At 49.8% G+C, this 19,565-nt stretch overlaps 1 protein-coding gene and 1 pseudogene across 1 annotated transcript; both read right to left on the bottom strand.

Moving 5' to 3' along the window:
* Positions 1 to 1,470: 1,470 nt before the first annotated feature.
* Positions 1,471 to 9,712, bottom strand: TOR1B (torsin family 1 member B). Its single transcript, XM_066255967.1, has 5 exons — positions 9,103 to 9,712; positions 8,209 to 8,474; positions 6,591 to 6,766; positions 5,194 to 5,321; positions 1,471 to 3,485 (listed from the first exon to the last, which is right to left on the bottom strand). Exons 1-5 carry the CDS (start codon positions 9,335 to 9,337, stop codon positions 3,244 to 3,246), a joined length of 1,047 nt encoding a protein of 348 aa, XP_066112064.1. The 5' UTR covers positions 9,338 to 9,712; the 3' UTR covers positions 1,471 to 3,243.
* An 833-nt stretch (positions 9,713 to 10,545) lies between these two features.
* LOC136322136 (ubiquitin-conjugating enzyme E2 variant 1 pseudogene) lies at positions 10,546 to 10,886 on the bottom strand (annotated as a pseudogene).
* Positions 10,887 to 19,565: the final 8,679 nt, after the last annotated feature.

The following is a 19,565-nucleotide window of genomic DNA, read 5'->3' on the forward strand; positions in this document are numbered from 1 at the left end:
ACGGGTTCTCTGAAAGGAAGGTGTGCCAGCTTGTCCCTTGCCAGTCGTTGAACTCTACCAAGGAGGGCCCTCCTCTTCCGTTCATGATGGAGCCACGTGCTGTCTGGCAAGTTACGCCGTATTTTCTTAAAAACCGTACTCATTTATCACTACTTTCAGTGGTTAATTAGGTCTCCCAGCTTCCTATCCACACCCCTTTGAGGATGCTGAGAAGTGTTATTATTAAAGCCAATAGCTACTATTTTTAATAACTGTAATTCCCATGTAATATTCCACGTAATATTTTTGAAGGAGACATATCCCTGCCCCGCAGGCCTGACGTGCCTAAGCTGTGAGTGCAGTGCTCACAGGAGCGGTTCAGGTTGGAATGGCGTGAGGCGGGCACAGAGACGGAGGGGCCTGGGGCAGGCCGGCTGCTCACCCCGCTGCACAGGGTGCTGCGCACCGTCGTGGGGTTCGTGGAGCTCGTCCGGAGATGCCAGGCAGGAGCATGGCGCGCCGTGGGAGACGGAGCATGACGCATGTCACAGCTCACCTGTGCACCGACACACAGGCCAGGCTCCTGCAGGCGGGTGCCCGAGCGGTGTGCACAGGTCTGGTGTTGAGCAGGCCGGGTGGGCGGGCAGCCTGGCTGCTGGGCTGACGAACGGCTACCGAGCCCGGGTAGAGGCTCTTCCAGGTTGCCTGGGCCTCCTAGGGACAGCCCAAGTGTTGGAAGGTTCTTGATGTGAGCCCAGGTGGGCCTATTGTCACATCCCCAGGAGTCACAGATTTGGGCTTATCATTCATTGGAAGGTGGCAGCCCCAGCACCTGGGGGTCCCCAGTTAGGGAACACAGAGGTCCCCTAACTAAACTTGGGAAACTCAGTCTAATCGAGGTGGGCTGGCAGCCAGACCCAGGGCCGGCCTCCTGGGACATGAGCTCCTCCCACTGAAATGAGGGCAATGGGTGCAGTGACAGCCAAGAGGGTGTGAACTTGCTAGAAAGTCAGTTCGTCCTAGGAAAAGGGTTGGCGTTAACAATTCACTGGTAGAGGTAAGATGCCAAGTTAAATGGGACTAAGCTGAGATCCGGGGGGCAACTAGGATTTCATTTCCAGTTCTGGGCGGCAGACCGGGCAGTTAGTTTCCCCGGGATGAGCCTGGCCTCGCTCAGGTTCAGAAAGTCAGCAGTCACATTTCCCCATTAATCTTAGACGGTATCAGATAGAAGTGCAACTCTTTCTGTACCACCTCCACCTGTGAAAATATAGTGGGAGTATGCATAGCTCAGCAGCTAGTCCAGGCTAATGTATTTGGGGGTGACAGCCCGTAAGGTAGATTTGGTTCCAGAAGATGCAGCCTGCCAGCCGGCCTGTTCAGGGTACAGTGAGCCCCACACCTGAGTTGTTGAGCCTTTATTACAAGCTCAGACTTTTCTGAGTTACCAAATACATAAAGTAGGGGGGAAATTTTGCAAATGACAACCCACATGATAAAATTTTTTATTTTATATTCACTAGGTCAATTTAAGCTCCTGTCTACATCTTATGGGGTGGGGAGGTTGGGCCACGATCAGCCGTGGACTTTTCAAGTCACAGATCAGTAACTGGTCCAAAGGTGGCCAACACGTGTCGAGTTTATTGCATCATTGTAAACAAAACCTTTTAAAAATTCATTGATCGATTTTAGAGAGAAAAGGAGAGACATCAATTTGTTCCACCTATCTGTGCATTCACTGGTTGATTCCTGCATGTGCCCTGACCGGGGATCGAGCCCGCAACCTTGGTGTACCTTAGTGTAGTGGGACAGGGACCGTGCTCCAAGTAACCAAGCCACCGGGCCAGTGCTTAACAAATCTTGTCTCCAGACACCCAAAAGATTATAAAAGAAATGTAACTTAGCTCTAATTTCAGCGTTTGTACTTAAAGATTAAAGCCTCACCTTGGCATTTTTAAAGGACTAAGTGTGACCCTCTATAAGGCCTTCCATGTCATAAAAATATTCATTCTACCAAATCTACATAAAAAGGCTCCAGGCCCTCATTACATTTGTAGGGGCCTGATTTCCCAGTGACCAGGGCAGTCCAGCCTGGCACTGTCACAGAGGGTGTCATGACACCCAGGACCAGCCACAACTCCTGACTAACGTACTTTGTTTAGTAATTTTTTTACTGTACATCACCACGCACTTGACAGTAAATTATATCATTTGTTTCCAGAGTTTGTTAAAAGAATAGGTAATTAATTCCATCTGTGTCCTTCCCATGTTTTAAAAAAAAAATTCTCTCACATCTTGGCCTTTTAGCTAAGATCAAGTGTAAAATAAGAAGCATCCTAGATTTATATTCTCTAAGATTCAGAAGCAAAAACATTATAAAAATAGGCACATCCTTGAAAACTAGTGTTACCAGTACACTTTGGCCATGCAGACTGCAAGCTGACCACTTGGTCTGGGCACGTCATCCACGGAGATGAACCTGGCCTAGGATTCCAGGCAGTTCTGGGGAATCAAGTGAGAGACTGACGTATAAACCAACAAACATTTCACCGTGGGGACTGAGGACTCCAATTAAAAACCAACAGTCTCACTGCGGTTCGACTGGGGGTAAGGGGTGGGGGCATCCAATGGTAATTGACGTTAAGTAGAAGAACTACAAGGAGGGCAGGAGCAGCCCACGGGGGAGGTGAGCGGAGGTTCCACGAGCGGCCAGGGCAACGGCCAGCCCGCGAGGTCCTGGTCTGTCTGCGGCACAGGCCGAGGATGGGGCCCCCGCCCCACATGTCTGCCCGCGGGATGCTCCTCCACCTAAGGTGCCACCAGTTTCAACTGAAAATCCTTCAGGTCAGGGGACGTCCCATGTAGACATGGAGCCAGAGCAGGCCGTCCCCGCAGTGAACACAGTGCTCCCAGCTTGCAGCAGGCCCCTGCACATCAGCTATGACAGCAGCTTCTGAGGTAGAAACAGCCCGGGGTCTCAGCACGGCTGTTTTGAAGGCACAGTCAAGGACAGTAAGGGGTGAGGGAGGGCGCATTGTACGAGTCCGTCTTCCACTGCAATGACAGTTGGATTGCTACCATGCGGCAAAATGACAAGTGCACTCAGCAGATTAGGGGCTCATTAAAATCAGCTCTTAAGAAGCTTCTAGATCCCAAAGTCCACAGGTGGAAGGTGTGCAGACCCCACTGAGGTCTTCAAAGTGCTTCGGAAAGGCCCGGCCCGGCCCACTGCGCTCCCAGCTGCTCCGACCCTGCTCAGTGAGGTCAGTGGAAAGCCAGCCGGGACTGGACGGTCTTGCAGCCCTTGTCCGAGTAGATTTCTTCACCTTTGGGGAAAAACGTCATCTCCTCTGTCACTCTGTTGACAACGTCCTCGTCGATGGCAGAACCACGGGCCCGCATCTCTGCCCGCACACACATCTTCACGTGCGTGAGCTCCAGGGGCAAGAAGGGGACAAAGTAATCGATGAGGTTTCTGTCTATCAGTCTGCTGCGCCACAGGCCACCTGCGGACAAGACACTGGCATGGTCACCTGGCCAAGGTCACTGCTCTTACAGGGCCTGTTTTCTTCCTTTCTTTTTTAAATTTATTTGAGAGGAAGGGAGAGAGCGAGAGACAGAAACGATCTGATCCTGTGTGTGCCCTGACCAGGGTTCAACCCGCCACTTCTGCCTATCGGGTCGATGCTCCAACGAACCGAACCATCTGGCCAGGGCCCAGGGCCTGTTTTGAGAGCAACCCACAGTCCACTCTTCATGTCTTTCCCCCTTGAAATTCCCTTTTTGTCAAGTGTGCAGCAAGCCTGACGGAAGGGTTGACTAGATACCCTGCTCACTGGCTTCTAGAATATGTCAACCTAAGAAATGTCCAAAGCTATAAAAAACTTTTAAATTTTTATTAGTTGAATTTGGAGAAAGAAAGAAAAACACATCAATCTGTTTTTCCACTTATTTATGCATTCATTGGTTGCTTCTTGTATGTGCCCTGACTGGGGATCAAGCCCCCAACCTTGGTATTGGGACAACACACCCTTTTATTTTATTTTGCGAGAGAGAGAAAGAGACAGAAAGGGAGAGAGATGAGAAGATTCAACCCAGTTACAGAATTTAAGCTGTTCATTGATTGCTTTCTCCTATGTGCCTTGACTAGGGGGCTCTAGCTGAGCCAATGACCCCTTGCTCAAGCCAGTGAGCTCAGAGTTTTGAACCTGGGACCTCAGCATTCCAGGTTGATGCTCTATCCACTGTGCCATCACAGGCCAACTGGGTCAGCACTCAACCAACTGAGCTACCCAGCCAGGGCTATAGAGAATTTTTATAAAAATTTATTTGAGCCTGACCAGGCAGTGGCGCAGTGGATAAAGTGTCGGACTGGGATGCAGAGGACCCAGGTTCGAGGCCCCAAGCTTGCCAGCTTGAGTGCGGGTTCATCTGGCTTGAGCAAAAAGCCCACCAGCTTGGACCCAAGGTCGCTGGCTTGAGCAAGGGGTTACTCGGTCTGCTGAAGGCCCATGGTCAGGGTACATATGAGAAAGCAATCAATGAACAACTAAGGTGTTGCAACGAAAAACTGATGATGCTTCTCATCTCTCTCCGTTCCTGTCTGTCTGTCCCTATCTATCCCTCTCTCTGACTCTCTATTTATTTGAGCCAAACAGAGGACACACACCTGGAAGCAAGATCTCAACAGACTGAGAAAAATGCTTACTAGAGTGACAGTCGCAGTTTCTTTTTTTCATTTGGAATTAAGGAAGGAGCATTAGGAAGATTAAATGAAGATGAGAGAAAGCAAGATGGGGACTGGATTACAGGATGGCTAACAAAATGTGCTCCTCTGAGGGTGGTTATGCCTTCGAGGGGTCTGCCAGGCAGAGTTACTCTAACACTTCAAAGATGTGTTAACCTAGATGCACAGAAGCAAGGGACAGGGTTTGCTAAAGGCAGAGAGAAGCCTCTTACTACAGAAGTTACGTGTGTGGGCATGACTACCCACCCCAGCCTGCCTAGTGAGAAGTTAGGATCAGGTCACCCTGGGAGGTTACTCTTCATAGAACCCGAGAGATGCCCTAGGGAAGGCCCTGGGTCAGCAAAGCCACGGAGGCGAGCGGAGTCCCTGGCTCTGTGAAAGGCTTAGACAGAAGACAACTGCTGGCTGGGTGAAGAGGCTCACGACTGCTAGCTGGGTTAAGAGGCTCACCACCCTGCAAGACTCACTGTGCTTATTATTGAAAACGCCGACGGACAGCACGTGCTCCAGGTCGTTCAGCTGCACGTCCTCCCTCTTTCTTCCTGTCCGCCAGAACTTAAGGGCTGCCTCAGTTATGAGGTCCCCGCCTGCGTTGCTGCGTTTGCCCAAGACACAAAGATTAAAACCACATATTTAGACATCTGTGCCAGGGAACAGATGGACAGCTGTCAGAGAGAAGGCGGAAAAGAGGACTGGATCAAAGAAGGTGAAGAGACTAGCCAGCAGCATAGCTACATAATACACATATACAGACCAGAGTGGCCACAGCTAGAGGGAAAGGGGTGTGGAGGGGGCGGGCAGGGAGCGGTGGGGGGAAATGGGGGCGTGGAGGTGGGGGAGAATGGGGGCGTGGAGGTGGGGGAGAATGGGGGCGTGGAGGTGGGGGAGAATGGGGGCGTGGAGGTGGGGGGGACAGGGAGCGGTGGGGGGGAAATGGGGGTATGGAGGTGGGGGGACAGGGAGCGGTGGGGGGGAAATGGGGGTGTGGAGGTGGGGGAGAATGGGGGTGTGGAGGTGGGGGGGACAGAGAGTGGTGGGAGAGAATGGGGGCATGGAAGTGGGGGGGACAGGGAGCGGTGGGGGGGAAATGGGGGTGTGGAGGTGGGGGGGAAATGGCGTGGAGGTAGGGGAGGGCAGGGAGCAGTGGGGGAGAGTGGGGGTTGTGGAGGTAGTGGGGAGGGCAGGGTGTAGGGTGGGGGGATGGGGGCGTGGAGGTTGGGGGGATGGGGGCGTGGAGGTTAGGGGGATGGGGGCGTGGAGGTTAGGGGGATGGGGGCATGGAGGTAGGGGCAGGAGGGCAGGGTGCGGGTGGGAGAGGCAGGAGGGGAGAGGGTTGGGGGCAAAAAGAGACTTTGCTTGGGGGCGGCGGGCAGGGCATGTGTTGTGTGGATGGTGTTATGTTGAGTTGTGCACTTGAAACCTGTATAGTTTGCCAACCTTGTCAACCCAATAAATTAAAAAAAAACAAACTTCTGTGTCTTATCAGAAACGTACCTGTTCCAAGGTCAATTCTTAACCAAGAAATATTCTCTAAGTGTACTAGACAAAGAAAAAAGTGTCCTCAAGGAGCTTAAAATCTGCTTTTTCAGAGTTTGCTAACACAATGCTATGACTTTTTGTAACCCTCAGAAACACCGTGTGCAGGTGATGAAATTGCCCGTTATCAGCAATGACTTCATTCATTGTCTCCTGCCCTCTCTCTGTGTCATGCTGATACTGGTAACCCCAGAATAAGAGAGATCAGGAAGTCACTTTTGCCAGGCTGGCACCTTTGTCCCGGGGAAACAATGCTGATGGTGACCAGGACTCCCTCCAAGCCGAGAATGAAGGGTAAGGGCGTCGCTGAGAAACCACTTCCACTGACCTGAGAAAGATGAAGATTGCCTTCCGGTAAGACACGCCATCCACCTGCTCGTAGTAGTCCAGAAACGGCTTGATTCCGTCGATGACACCGGGGTGCAATTTATCCATTTCATCAAATATGAACACGGAGCTTGCACAGGCGCTCACGTTACCCCGAATCCAGCTCTGTAACTGGTCCTAGACCAACCGTGAAAGAAACAGAATGTGGGGACTGCAAGGGTGGGCCGGGGGTGCAGAAGCGCTCCCCTGCCCCTCGTGCTCTGAAAGGGGGAAACAGAACTCCCTGGGGCTTAACAAAGAAACTGCACCCTAACCTGCATTCACTGGGTAACAGCCTGCCCAAAGCATCATCTATTAAAAGTGGAAACTAGCAGAGACAGATGCTAAAATGCAAAGTGGTTTCCTAAATCATATACATGCTAAGTGTCACTTTTTAAAGGAATAAGCTACCATGAACATTTATCATTTCATTGTTGACCAACCCATAACTTCCATCTCCCTGTGGACTGAAGTCTCAACTTTACCAGACACACCGAGGAATGAGAAACTAGAGGGAGATTTGAGGGCCGAGGACCCATGGCTTTTCCTGGCGCCAGGAACAAAACTGCTGACCTAGATGACATTTGACGAAAAGCATTTTCTCCGATGCTCTCTTGAAACAAACAAAAAGACACCCAAGCAACAAGCCCTTGACCCCAAAATACGAAAGGCCTCAGAGGCACCCTCACCGCTACTGTATGTCTAGAGATCTATGAAAGAATTTAGAAAGCAAGAAAAGGATTCTCTTTGTCAATCTTTCCTATCTTACTGTTTGTGAGACCTAGATTCGCTCTTGCACTTCCTTGTTCAGTTCAGTTTCTGTTTCTCTTCCTCCTCACAGAGCAGTAGGAATAGTAACCTTTACAAGGATGACATTCATTTAAATGAGAAACCTACTAGACAACTTTATATGAATAAAATGTGGAAAGACTATTTCAAAAGAGGAAAGGTCTTAAGGTTCCATTCTTTGAGGCTTTCATCTGAAGAAAGCAACGCCAAGGTTATGAGGATGGGAAGGCAGCAGGAGTCAAAGCTGTAGTGGAGGAAACAGCGCCTCCGGCGGCCCCTGCCAAATGCAGAGACGGGGCTGTGTCACAGGGGGCGCCTTCAGTGCAGCTGTGTCCAAGCAGACTGTTAAGCCATTTGAGACCACTCGCTTAACCAAGGGCTGTGATGGGAACGCTGAACGGGCTCCTTCATTGTGGAAAGTGGCTACCCTGCCACCCTGAAGTTAGAGGAGATTTGGGCCCAAGATTCTGATTTGCTACCAGGTCACAGAGATTGTAAGGAGCAAGTCACCCCACCTCTCTTGCCTCCATCTTGTAAGGAGCAAGTCACCCCACCTCTCTTGCCTCCATCTTTTAATGGAAATAGCATCTACGCCACTCAATTATTTTGGAATTAAGAGAGCAGAAAGTTATAGGAGAGCTCTGCAAATGGCAGGTGGTTATGGGGGTGAGTGTGCCTTAACTCAGCAGGGCCTGGGACTACTGCAGAGGGAAGGAAGGAATCCGGGCCTGGAGCTAGCAAGCGCGCGGTCCACAGAGTGGAGGGTGGGTGGGAGAACAGGGTTCCCTTGCCTGGTACAGTTTTATCTGCTGCTCGTGAGGGAAGTGCAGAGTCGATACAAACAGGTGGACAAATTTACTCTTCAGGCCTTTCGAGTGAAGATGTTCAGCCACAATTTGGCTCACAAAATTCTTGCCGGTGCCAGTCCAGCCATGTAAGGAAAGGGTCAGTGGTTTCTTGGGATTGTTGTTGTTCCTGAAGCCAGTCAGCGCCTTGAGAATCACCTCGGTGGCCAGATGCTGCCCAAACAGCTTCTCCTCCAAGTCCAGCTTGAGGGCTGCAGGAGCCAGCCGGAGAACAGAGTAAAATACTCATTAAACATGAACGGGGGGGGGGGGGGGGGGGGGCAGCCCTCTCCCCAGCTGGCCAAAGAGACACAGCCTGGCTTTCTCCACCTCCCTGAGCTATCACCGGTGAATTTCACATAACCCCCTACTGGCTTGCCCTTTGATGCTGATGTATAATGTAAGTGGTAAAACTGACATTTCCCAGAGCGTTTTCTCAACCTGTTGAGATTTTGCTTCCTGGCAACTGTTGTCAGTTTGGCTCAAACTCATAAAAACTCTTACAGGCTTGGATATTTTAAAATGGGTTTTTAGAGAGGAAGGAAGAAACAGAAAGAGAAAGATCCACTTGCTGCTCCACTTATTCATGCAGGTGCCGTGACCAGGATGGAACCCGCACCCAGGCATGTTGGGGATGATGCCCCAACCAACTGAGCCACTCGGCCAGGGTCTTGGACATTTCGTGCACAGAAGGCGCGACTTCCAGGGTTGGGGTCCCGACCGAAGTCCCACCGGTCTTCCCCGCCCCCCACCCCCATCCCCCTGGGTAGCGCTGTGTGCGGGGCGCCGGATGCCCACGGGGGCCTGTCCCTCGCGCCCCTTGAGGCCCACCCGCCGTACCCGAGGCGTTGAGCGGCTTCTCCTTCGGGCAGCACTCGGCGAAGCGACAGTACAGGCTCGAGTAAGATACGTAGCCGGTGAGGATCGATGCGGCCCCGATGGCGATGGTCATGCTGACGGGCTCGATCGCCGCCACCGCCTGGGCCGCCAGCAGCAGCCACAGCGCCGCGCCGACCCCGAGCCGCCCGGCCGGCAGCATCGCCCCGCTCGCAACCTGCCTCTGCCGGTGACCCATGCGCCCCGCGGCCGAAGGACCGGTGCGCTTCCGGGTCGCGTCACTTCCGCCCGCAGGCCCGCCCCCCCACCCCGGGCTGCCAGGTGGGTGAGGGGCGTGGCTCCGCGAGTGAAACGCAAGCTGTCCGGCGGCCCTTGGCCTCGGTGGAGCCCCTGCCCAGCGCCGTCGGCCTGTTTTCTCACGAGCTTCTCGCTGGTCCCACTCTGCCGTAGCATCCTCCCTGCCTCCTGGAGCCACGAGGAGCGCTTCTCAGGCCCACCCCCTGCCTGCCTTCCTGACACTCTTGCCGGGCTCGCTGGGGGCCCGGCCCCAGGCTGAGCACTGGGGCTCCAGCACGGCAGACGCGCCCTGGCCGCGCAGTCAGACCCCGAAGCCTGTCCTTTCATTCCGCAGCGCAAGGCAGGCCCCCCGCTGGGAGGAACGCGGGCGGGAGAGTGGCCCGCCCTCCGGAGTTTCTGGGCCAATACGGAGCCGGGGGAGCAGCCCGGGGCGTGGAGCAGGGAAGGCTCGTGTCTAAACCGGGAATTAAGAGTTCGCCAGGCAAAAAGTGAGGAGCAGAATGACCTACACAAAGAACAGAATATATGAGACGTGCCATTTGGGAAATGGAAATATTTCACAAGGTGGAGACCCTTCCTTGGTCAGATAACCTACAAAATCTGTAGCTCTCATTACCCCTCAGTAGATTGCCTGATTATGTAAAATAGAGCATTCTGCGATCCCTCCCTTACCTCCTACTCAGTTCCTACATTTCACCCTCCACCAGGGCTGCGCCGAGGCTGAATGGAGGACACAGCTGAGCCTCGGGCTGGGGGGACGCGCAGCTGCAGCGCTTCCGAGGGTCTGGGGCGCCAGCTCTGCCCAGTCCTCCCAATCCCCTGCCGTCTTCCATCCAATTGTCTGCATGCCGCTGTTTTCTCTAGCAAGGACCTGGAAACATCGAATGCGGTTCAGCACCCGCAGAAGCCATCTCTGAACTTATCTTCCAGAGATCTCGCTCTTTGGATGCAGTAGGAAATTTTTCCTGACAATTCTTTTAAATTAATTTGAGAGAGAGAGGAATATCGATCTGTTCCTGTATGTGCCCTGATTAGGGATCGAACCGGCAACCTCTGAGTATCAGAACGATGCACCAATCAACCGAGCTACCCAGCCAGAGTTGTTTTTTTTTGTTTTTTTTTGTTTTAATTGTATCGAGACTTGTCTCTTTATTGATTGCTGAAACACTGTCCTCTGCATCTGAGAGAGTTTCATCTTTTCTGTAGACACCACTAGACACCAAAGTTCTTGCAAGAAAATCTTGACGCTCCGTGGAGTCTGCCATTTTGCCGGCACTGATATGGCTTTTGAGTGACCCCTCCATTAGAACTATCAACTCCCCTCATGTAAATTTTGTTACAAATACTACAAGGGGGAGTGCTACTGGGTATTTCGAGCCACATTCAGTTTTAAAGCTGTACGTTCGGATTTCATAAACTATTCGAGCCCATGGTGGCTGCCATCTTGCGTCACTGTCGCTAGAAGGCTGGTCCCTTCCCCATTCCCCCATCGTCCTCTATTCATTATGCCGCCCCGTTCCCTTTCTTCTTTCTGTCATTGCTCTCCTGGAGCATTGCCTGCGGTGTTTAAATTGTTGATCAGAGACATTCAGAAACACCAGCTGGACTCCTAAGGCCGTCATAACCGGAAGCCCCCAGGAAGGACTTGGAAGAGGGATGCGGCTGTAGCCAGGGCTCTGCCGGGCGCTTTCGCGGAGGGTGGGACTTTCAGTACCAGAGACAGCGCGTCCTGGTCAGTACCTGTTCCCAAGCAGCTCCTGGTTTGATTGAGGAGAGGTATCAGGACTGGTCAAGTGCCTATGGCTGAAGAGATCAGCCCCCCCCCCCCTGGAAGCACTAGGGGTGCTGGTGACCTGCTGGTCTGAGGACTCAAAAACGTGGGTTCAAATCCCAACTCTCACTACCTCTGACCTTCAAAAGGTCACCAAAAATGATAACAGCAAAAGTTTCAAAACCTAGATTATTTTAAATGCCAGCTATTTATACTGAGCCCTGCCCTCATCCAAGTCTTGTCAGTGAATATTATTATATAGAGAGATGCATGGCACTTGGTGTTCTCCTTTTCTTTCTTCTCTCTCTCTTTTTTTTTACAGAGAGAGAGAGAGTCAGAGAGAGGGATAGACAGGGACAGACAGACAGGAATGGAGAGAGATGAGAAGCATCAATCATCAGTTTTTCATTGTGACACCTTAGCTGTTCATTGATTGCTTTCTCATATGTGCCTTGACCATGAGCCTTCAGCAGATCGAGTAACCCATTGCTCGAGCCAGTGACCTTGGGTCCAAGCTGGTGAGCTTTGCTCAAATCAGATGAGTCTGTGCTCAAGCTGGCGACCTCGGGTCTCGAACCTGGGTCCTCCACATCCCAGTCCGATGCTCTATCCACTGCGCCACTGCCTGGTCAGGCAGGTGTTCTCCTTTTCTTGTTATCTTGTATGCAGTGATACAGAGGTTATTTCTATGAAATCTTAATGGGTGTGGGTGCAAGGGCTGCCAACCTGCTTAATAAGCAAAACATAATGGGGAAGGGAAACCTGGTGTTCAGAGGTGCCCAGGGGCCAAAAAGGGGACTTGAGACAGGACTGGAGTGCCTGCTTCTCTCCTTCATTCTCTCTCACCACTTTCCCCCTGTGGATCTGATCCACTCTTCTTCGCACAGCACCTGGCTCTGTGTGCCATGGTCCAGACACCCAGAGAGACCACACACTGACTCTTCTCCCCCCTATCACTCTCTCAGCCTCATTCCAAACTCCCAGGGGACGAGTTTGATTGGCCCTCCTGGATCAGGTGACCCCTTGATCCAATCAGCTGCAGCCTAGGGTGTGAGCAGCATCTGTTGGGGTCAGTACGGCTGCCCCCACTGTAACTATGTGAATGAGGAAAGAGCTATCCCGCAAAGGGAATGAAATGCACATCCGTCTCTCCTGTGTTGGCTTTGAGTGCCATGACACCCCCCCCCCCACTGCTGGTGTAGGCAACTGTGCAAAAATGTTCAGAATATACAGAGTCAGCAACCTTATTCCCCACCCCTCCCCCCGTACAGAGTCTCCATGCTGCCTCACCTCTCAGTCGCCCAACAACACTGCTCAGCCCTCCTCCAACACCTAAGTTTGTCCACTCATTCACTCAGCAGTATTCTTTGAGCGTCACTGTATGCCAGGCAGTGTGTAAAGGTGAACACAACAGGCTGGGGACCTCCTGTGGGGCTGTGCTAGACAGACAATAAACAAGGGAACAAACACACTGCTGTGGTCACTAAGGATGGTAATAAAGGCTAGTGAGAAAAAACCAGGGCATGGTGCTGAAGTTCCTTTACTGGATCCATCCTTTCTACTCATGGGGTAAGTTCCTTGGGCACATTATTTAACCTCTTTGGATCTCAGCTTCTTTACCTGTAAAATGGAGATTTCCACTACTTAAATTATTCAGGGCTCTCCAGAGATAACAGAACACTTGAATATATAAATATATTTACTCTAAGGAATTGGCCATTTATTTCCCCGAAAATTAGACATCCCCTGAAAATAAGATCTCACTCGTCTTTAGGAGCAAAAATTAATATAAGACACTGTCTTATTTTCGGGGAAATAGTAGATTGTTGTACATGGAAATAGAGTCACAAGAAATTCTTGATGGAATTCAGAGTTTGGCTGGTTATACTGATGTCTGTGATGACATGACTACAGTATATTAATTAATGTTGACTTTTTTGGTCAACAAAAATGTGAATTCTTGTTCTTGGAAAAATAAGACATCCCCTGAAAATAAGACCTAGTGCATCTTTAGGAGCAAAAGTGAATATAAGACACTGTCTTATTTTCGGGGAAACACTATCATTCCCTTCAAAAGAAGCCCAGGTGACAGTGCTTTGTACATGGCAGGGATGGGGGTGTCTTGTCAAGAACAGTGAAGGGGCTCACGTTTTCCCTTGCTGACCCTCTCACAAGTTAGCCTGCCGGTTTCACAGCGGCTGGCGAGGACGTGCACTTCTCGGGTCAGAGATGGAGACTCTATTTTTCATGGCACAGCCGGTGACGATACATATTTGTGAAATGAATAGATGGCTGGATGCTCTCCAGTCCTAAGCTACATACCCAGGATCTTTGGGGGAGCAACAGCCCCCCAAAGTCAGTTAAAGAGGTAAGGTAGCAGACAAGACCAATCTAGCAATAGCTGGCAAGGTTGAAGCTGTGTGCCCAGAAAGTCCACTCCTCGAGCCTTTATTATAGCACGTGTGGTGCCAGTCCACTGGGGTTAGAAGAGGGGCTGCTGAGGCGGTGGCCGGGCCCTGGGCTCTGGCTGCCCCCGTCCCATTCCATCTTCCCACCTCTGTTCCACTTACAGCAGGGAGGGTACAAAGCCCAGCCCTAAAGGGACCCTAATTTTCTCTCACTATGGAAATGGATAAACAAACAATTTAGACCTACAATGGAATATTATTTATATATCAGACAAAAATGGATTCACTTGAACTATGTGTATAAATCTCAGGAACCAGAGTTGAGTGAAAAAGAAAAAGTAGCAAAAGGGTAGAAATAGTTTACCATTTATTTATACATTAAAATACACACATGCTACACTGTGGATGGATACATTCATGTGTGGTTAAAGTAAAAACAAGACATGACAGGGAATTGATACACTCCAAATTCAGCATGGAGGTGGCTTTAGGGAAGAAAGCCCAAAGGGGTTTTTCTTGGAGCTTTGGTTTTATTAAAGATACAAAGAACTGAAGGAAATATAGCAAAGTGTAGCATCTATTAAATCTGGGGTGTTAATGTTGCTTCCTTTAATGAAATAGTTTATAATTAAATACAAGTGTTAAGACGGCCTCCAGAGAGGTATCTTGATGTTATCTGGAGAATCTGGCCTCTGGTCACCTAGAGAGTATTGCTATTTTTGTTCTGGGAGAAAGGCTAGAAGGCATTCATTTCCGCAAACCTTGCCTGGCCGGCTGCTTGTCAGAGGAAGGCTGGTGTACTTCCTACCTGTAACCACTAGATGGGGCCAGCACGCAGGGTTAGAAATAGGGAGCCCCAATTGCCTCAACAACTTGAAACAAGGAAGAGGCCGTTTTTGCAAGAGAGAAGAAAAGGCAGAGAATTCATCTGAGAACACGAGAGGCAGGTAGAGGTAGAAAACAGCACCCAGGCAAAGAAAGGACCGCTTATTGAAATAGCAATACCATGTACTGGTGTTGATAAAGTACCTATTTTCTAGTCCTTAAAATTATCCAGTACATAGTTCGGAGGCCTGTAAATAAATGTCAACAGGGCCTGACCTGTGGTGGCGCAGTGGATAAAGCGTCGACCTGGAAATGCTGAGGTCGCCGGTTCAAAACCCTGGGCTTGCCTGGTCAGGGCACATATGGGAGTTGATGCTTCCGGCTCCTCCCCCCGTCTCTCTCTCCTCTCTCTCTCTGTCTCTCTCTCTCTCTCTCCTCTCTAGAATGAATAAATAAAAATAAAAAATAAAAAAAAGAATGTCTGTTTCTGAAAAACTTACTGTTTAAAAAAAAATGTCAACAGGGGTTCAGGAAAACTCCAGTTCCCAAGTCTGATTAATGTCATTCCATTGAAGCACCCAGAGGTGGGCACACCCTCGGGAGGGCGGAATGATTTGTGTTTAGTCTCAAGTGCCTGGACTTTGGCATAAAAGCCCAGAGTTCATATCCTGTTCTGCTACTGAGCATTTTGACCAGCTGGGTGACATCTTAACCTCACCAGACCTCAGTTTTCTGATCTGCAAACTAGGGATAATAACAGGGCCTAGTCCAGAGAACTGTTGCAAGGGTTGAATGAGATTATTTATATAAACGAAGTCCCTGGTGCATGGTAAGCCTTTGAAAAATGGTAGAAACATTAGCCCCTAATGCCCAACCGGCTCTAAAAAAGCAATTCCAGGGAGCAAGGTCCAGGCTTCGAACCAGGAACGCAGAGAACAGAGTTGAATGCTCTCCTGCGGAGTACATAGTCTCAGATACCCAGTTGTAGGAAAGGAGAGTGCTTAGATATTTGATGACTGTGTAAAAGGAACAGCTAGATAGCCTGCCCCTTCCCCAAGGGGGAGGAGAGTGACAACATTCATTTCTTCCTTCACTCATTAGACAAGTATTTAGAGAGCAGTTTCCCAGTGAATGGGGGTGGGGGGGACTGGGACACAGTAGTGAGCAAGACAGACATGGCCCCTCCCTTCCCTGGGGACATACCGTCCAGTCAAGGCAAAACAAATATGTGGTGAGGATTTGAACAAAGGAGACAAGGGCAGGGACAAGATCTTGTGAGTGTGGGTTATGGACCCTGCGTGTTCACCAGAGGTGGGCGAGCCTTTCAGACATAAGGCTCTTTGGGGGAAAAAACTTAGTCAATATGTTCCAGTCCAATGACATTAAAATGAATATTATTGAGACACATTTGCATGTCTCATTGCTCACCTTTTAATGGGTGCAATTTAGTGATTTTAAATAAATTTACAGAGTTATGCAACCATTAACACAAATCAGTTTTAAAACATTGCATCATCCCAGGATGATCGCTCTTGTACGTTACTCTTACTTCCTGTCTCTGCCCCACACAACCACGGATCTACTTTCTGTCTTTATAACTTTGCCCTTTCTGTACGTTTCATAGAAATAGACCATACAGTATGTGGTCTCTTGTGTCTGGCCTCTTTTCCTAAACATAATATTTTTGAAGGACATCTGTGTCATAGCATGTACCTGTGATGGTTCCTTTTTACTGCCGAACTGTACTTCATTTTAAGGATATGTTACATTTTGTCTAGTAATTTAGCAGCTGAGAGACATTTAGGTTGTCTCCCATTTCTGATTTTCACCTAGGGCCAGTGGGCGGACAGCACAGCTTCTGCCTGCTCTTTGGTACACAGTGTGTGTGTGTGTGTGTGTGTGTGTGTACTCTGGGAGAAGTCCTGTACTTGTAACAGAGTGGCAAAGGACACTCTGACCATCCTCCCAAATGCTGAGAAGCACGACTTGTAGACTAAACGAAGCTGATTTGGTGAAGTCCATCTAAATTAGGTGGCACCGTCTGCCATGCTAGTCAAAGGGTGTGGGTCTCTGCTTGGGGACTCAGCTCAGAGGCTCTGCTGGTGGAGGCTGGAGGACAGCGGTCAGCAATGACCAGACTGACACGCTGGTGAGCCCGTATCTCAGCCGTGGAGGTACTGAAGGTTTGCGGGTAGCAGTTCTTCTGGGAGCAGCGTTGAGATATGTATGCAGTGAGCCCACGGCCAACTTGATGCACACAGGGAGTGGGAGAAAGCAAGACCCTCCTTCTTAGAAAACTGAGTGAGAGCATTTTATTTTGAGGGGAAAAAAAGGTTTTGAACCTCTACAAAAGTAGAAAAGACAGTGCCGTGAACATCTTCCCCTGGGCCCACCCAATGCCAGCACGTTCCCACTTGGGCCTCCCTTTCTCTCGCTTTTTCACTGACCCATTTGAAAACACTTTGCAGATATTATTAAACTTCATCCCTAAACCCTTTGTTTTGTATCTCCGAAAGTCAAGGACACCTGTAAAGCCACACACAACACCACCATCTTACCCAATTTAATTTTAATACAATAATATTCTCTATTATCCGGTCCACATTCAGATTTCCCCAGTTGTCTCAATAATGTCCTTTAGAGTTGTTTTTCTTTTCATCCAAGAGCTAATCAAGGATTAAGCCTTACATTTTAGTTGCCATGGGAAACAAGGCTTTGAATTTGACCAGAATGCGTGAGATCGCTCGTCTGCGTGAGAACTTGGACCAGCCAGGGCCTGAGCGGAGTTCTGTGCACACAGCCCGTGGGGGCCACCGCCCACACTTTATAGAGGGGTGTGCTCGCTGCTGTCCTTGCAGAAAGCTGAGCGCAGCGAGGTCTGGGAAGCTGAAACGGACCTGAAACACCTCGTGAGAGTAGAGGAGCCGGATTCTGAACTCAAGCTGGCGACTCTGAGCGCCAAGACGCTGACGCGCCAGGGCAGGGACCGCACCCCCCCCCCCCCCGTACCCGCGCTTCTAGGGGCTCCCAGCGCCCCACGCCATGGTGATAGGTGGAATCAGGCCGCACCGGGTGGGCCGAGTCTGGGCGGTCATAGGGGAACCCAGGTGAAACGCCAGAGCCGAGAGCAAAGAGGCGAGATGGCCCGGCGAAGCCAAGGCACTGTGCTCCGGGGTGCCCTCCTCGGCTAGGTGCCCTGCGGGGTCCGATTTTCCTGGTGGGCACCTGCCCCCTTCAGACCTCACAGAGGCTTGGAAGGGGCCTGAGCCACCCGGGAAAGGTCTCACAGAGGGAGGTGGGGGGCTTCCATTGCAGCCACCATTTCTTTTGACTTGAGAGTTTTGAAGAATAAGTACCCATAATGCATGTATATATTTTAAAACTTTTTCTTATATTGATGTCACCCCATTAAAAAAATAAAATTATAAAAAAAAAAAAACTTTTTCTTAAAATGACAAGAACAGGACATATACAATGAAGAAAATTAGAAAATACAAAGAAGCAAAAATAAAAAATTGCATCCCCACCGCTGAGATACCATCACTGTTCAGAAGGATAAAAAGAACCTTCTGGAACTTTTACCACACACACACACACACACACACACACACACACACTCATGCTCAAGTAAGTGCTCGAGTTAGGGTTTCCTTTTCTGAGATGTAAGCCCATGGATGAAATACGTCACTGGATGACGAGATGCCACGGTTTTATCTGAGAATGTTTATTGTCCTTGGGAGAAGCTGAGTTAATTACTATCTTAATGAGATTTCATCTATGGAAACAAAACAAAATATACTGTTTTATGACCTCCTTTAATGAGTCAGTGATTTCCATTTCAGAAAATTCGCTATCTTATCTAAAGCGAGGTTTTATTAAGACATTGCCAGGGAGCCCCAAACTGGGTTTTACAGCTGGTTTGTGCACACAGGGGCTCCGCGCCCGGTATCCTGCCTGATCGCAGGCCCTTGGGGCTCGAAGCCAGTGCCCCCGTTCTTGTGACAAGGGCCATGGGACAGACTGCGTCAGGTGTTCTATGGAAAGACTCCCCTTCTAGGTTTGTCTCTTGCCACCTCCTGGCATCCGTCAACTCCTTCCTCTATCCCCTGTGTTGCCTCTAACCTGGAGTTAAGGCAAGGCCTGGTGGTTGGAGAGAGGAGCGTGTGCTGAAAGTTTCCCGTGACTCAGGTGGGTAACCTCAGGCCAGAGGGTCTGCCCTGCCTTCCTGCTCCTTCTCCCCAGAGAGGAACACTGTTCTTGGCTGGGTGTTCTGCCTTGCAGACCTTGTTCTACTGTTTAAACAGTGTAGTACAGCTGTCCTTGTGTGTGGACATTTACTTTCGTTTGTACAAAACCCAGGATCAATACAAAAGCTATAACAAAGAAGTTACCGTGTAATTTGGCCGTCTCTCCATGTCTTCATAGGGAACCTCTGTCAATAGAACTTAAGATCACATTAGCTTTGGCTGGCTAAACATCCTGCTTCTTTGCTGTACAAGCTGCTGCTAAGCCCTGTGTGGAGAGTTTGGGGGATTTCCATTCAAATTTTATGGACAAGATATATAACATCTAACTTATTTAGTGGACTTTAAACACACACATACACATCCCAATCCAGCCAGAGCCATCTTTTAAAAACCCAGATCCCTCAAACTGCTTAAAATCCTCCCATGGTTCTCGTTGCTCTTGGGATGAAGCACCAACCTCTTGCCTGGCCCAGCTCTCCTGTCCTGTACTCCTCAGGGCAGGACCTTTGCATATTCTGTTCCCTTTCCTGGAATGCTTTTCCCCCCACTGGAGCTCGTTCCTCCACAGCATTGTCAGCTCTAGCTCTCTAATATAGCTTTCTCTGGTTATGGAAGAGAAATAAATCCAGAAAGTGCTGGTTTCAGGCCAAGTTTGTGGCCAAGCGTTTTCATTCTGTGCACCCATTAGGGCAGGGGTTGGGAACCTATGGCTCGCAAGCCAGATATGGCTCTTTTGATGGCTGCATCTGGCTCGCAGACAAATCTTTAATAAAAAAAAATAATGTTAAAAGTATAAAACATTCTCATGTATTACAATCCATTCATTTCCTACTGCTCATGTTCATGGTTGTGGGTGGCTGGAGCCAATCACAGCTGTCTTCCGGGACAACACCAAATTTTTATTGGATAATGTGTAAT

This window comes from Saccopteryx bilineata, chromosome 2, assembly GCF_036850765.1.
Source record: "Saccopteryx bilineata isolate mSacBil1 chromosome 2, mSacBil1_pri_phased_curated, whole genome shotgun sequence".
NCBI lineage: Eukaryota > Metazoa > Chordata > Mammalia > Chiroptera > Emballonuridae > Saccopteryx > Saccopteryx bilineata.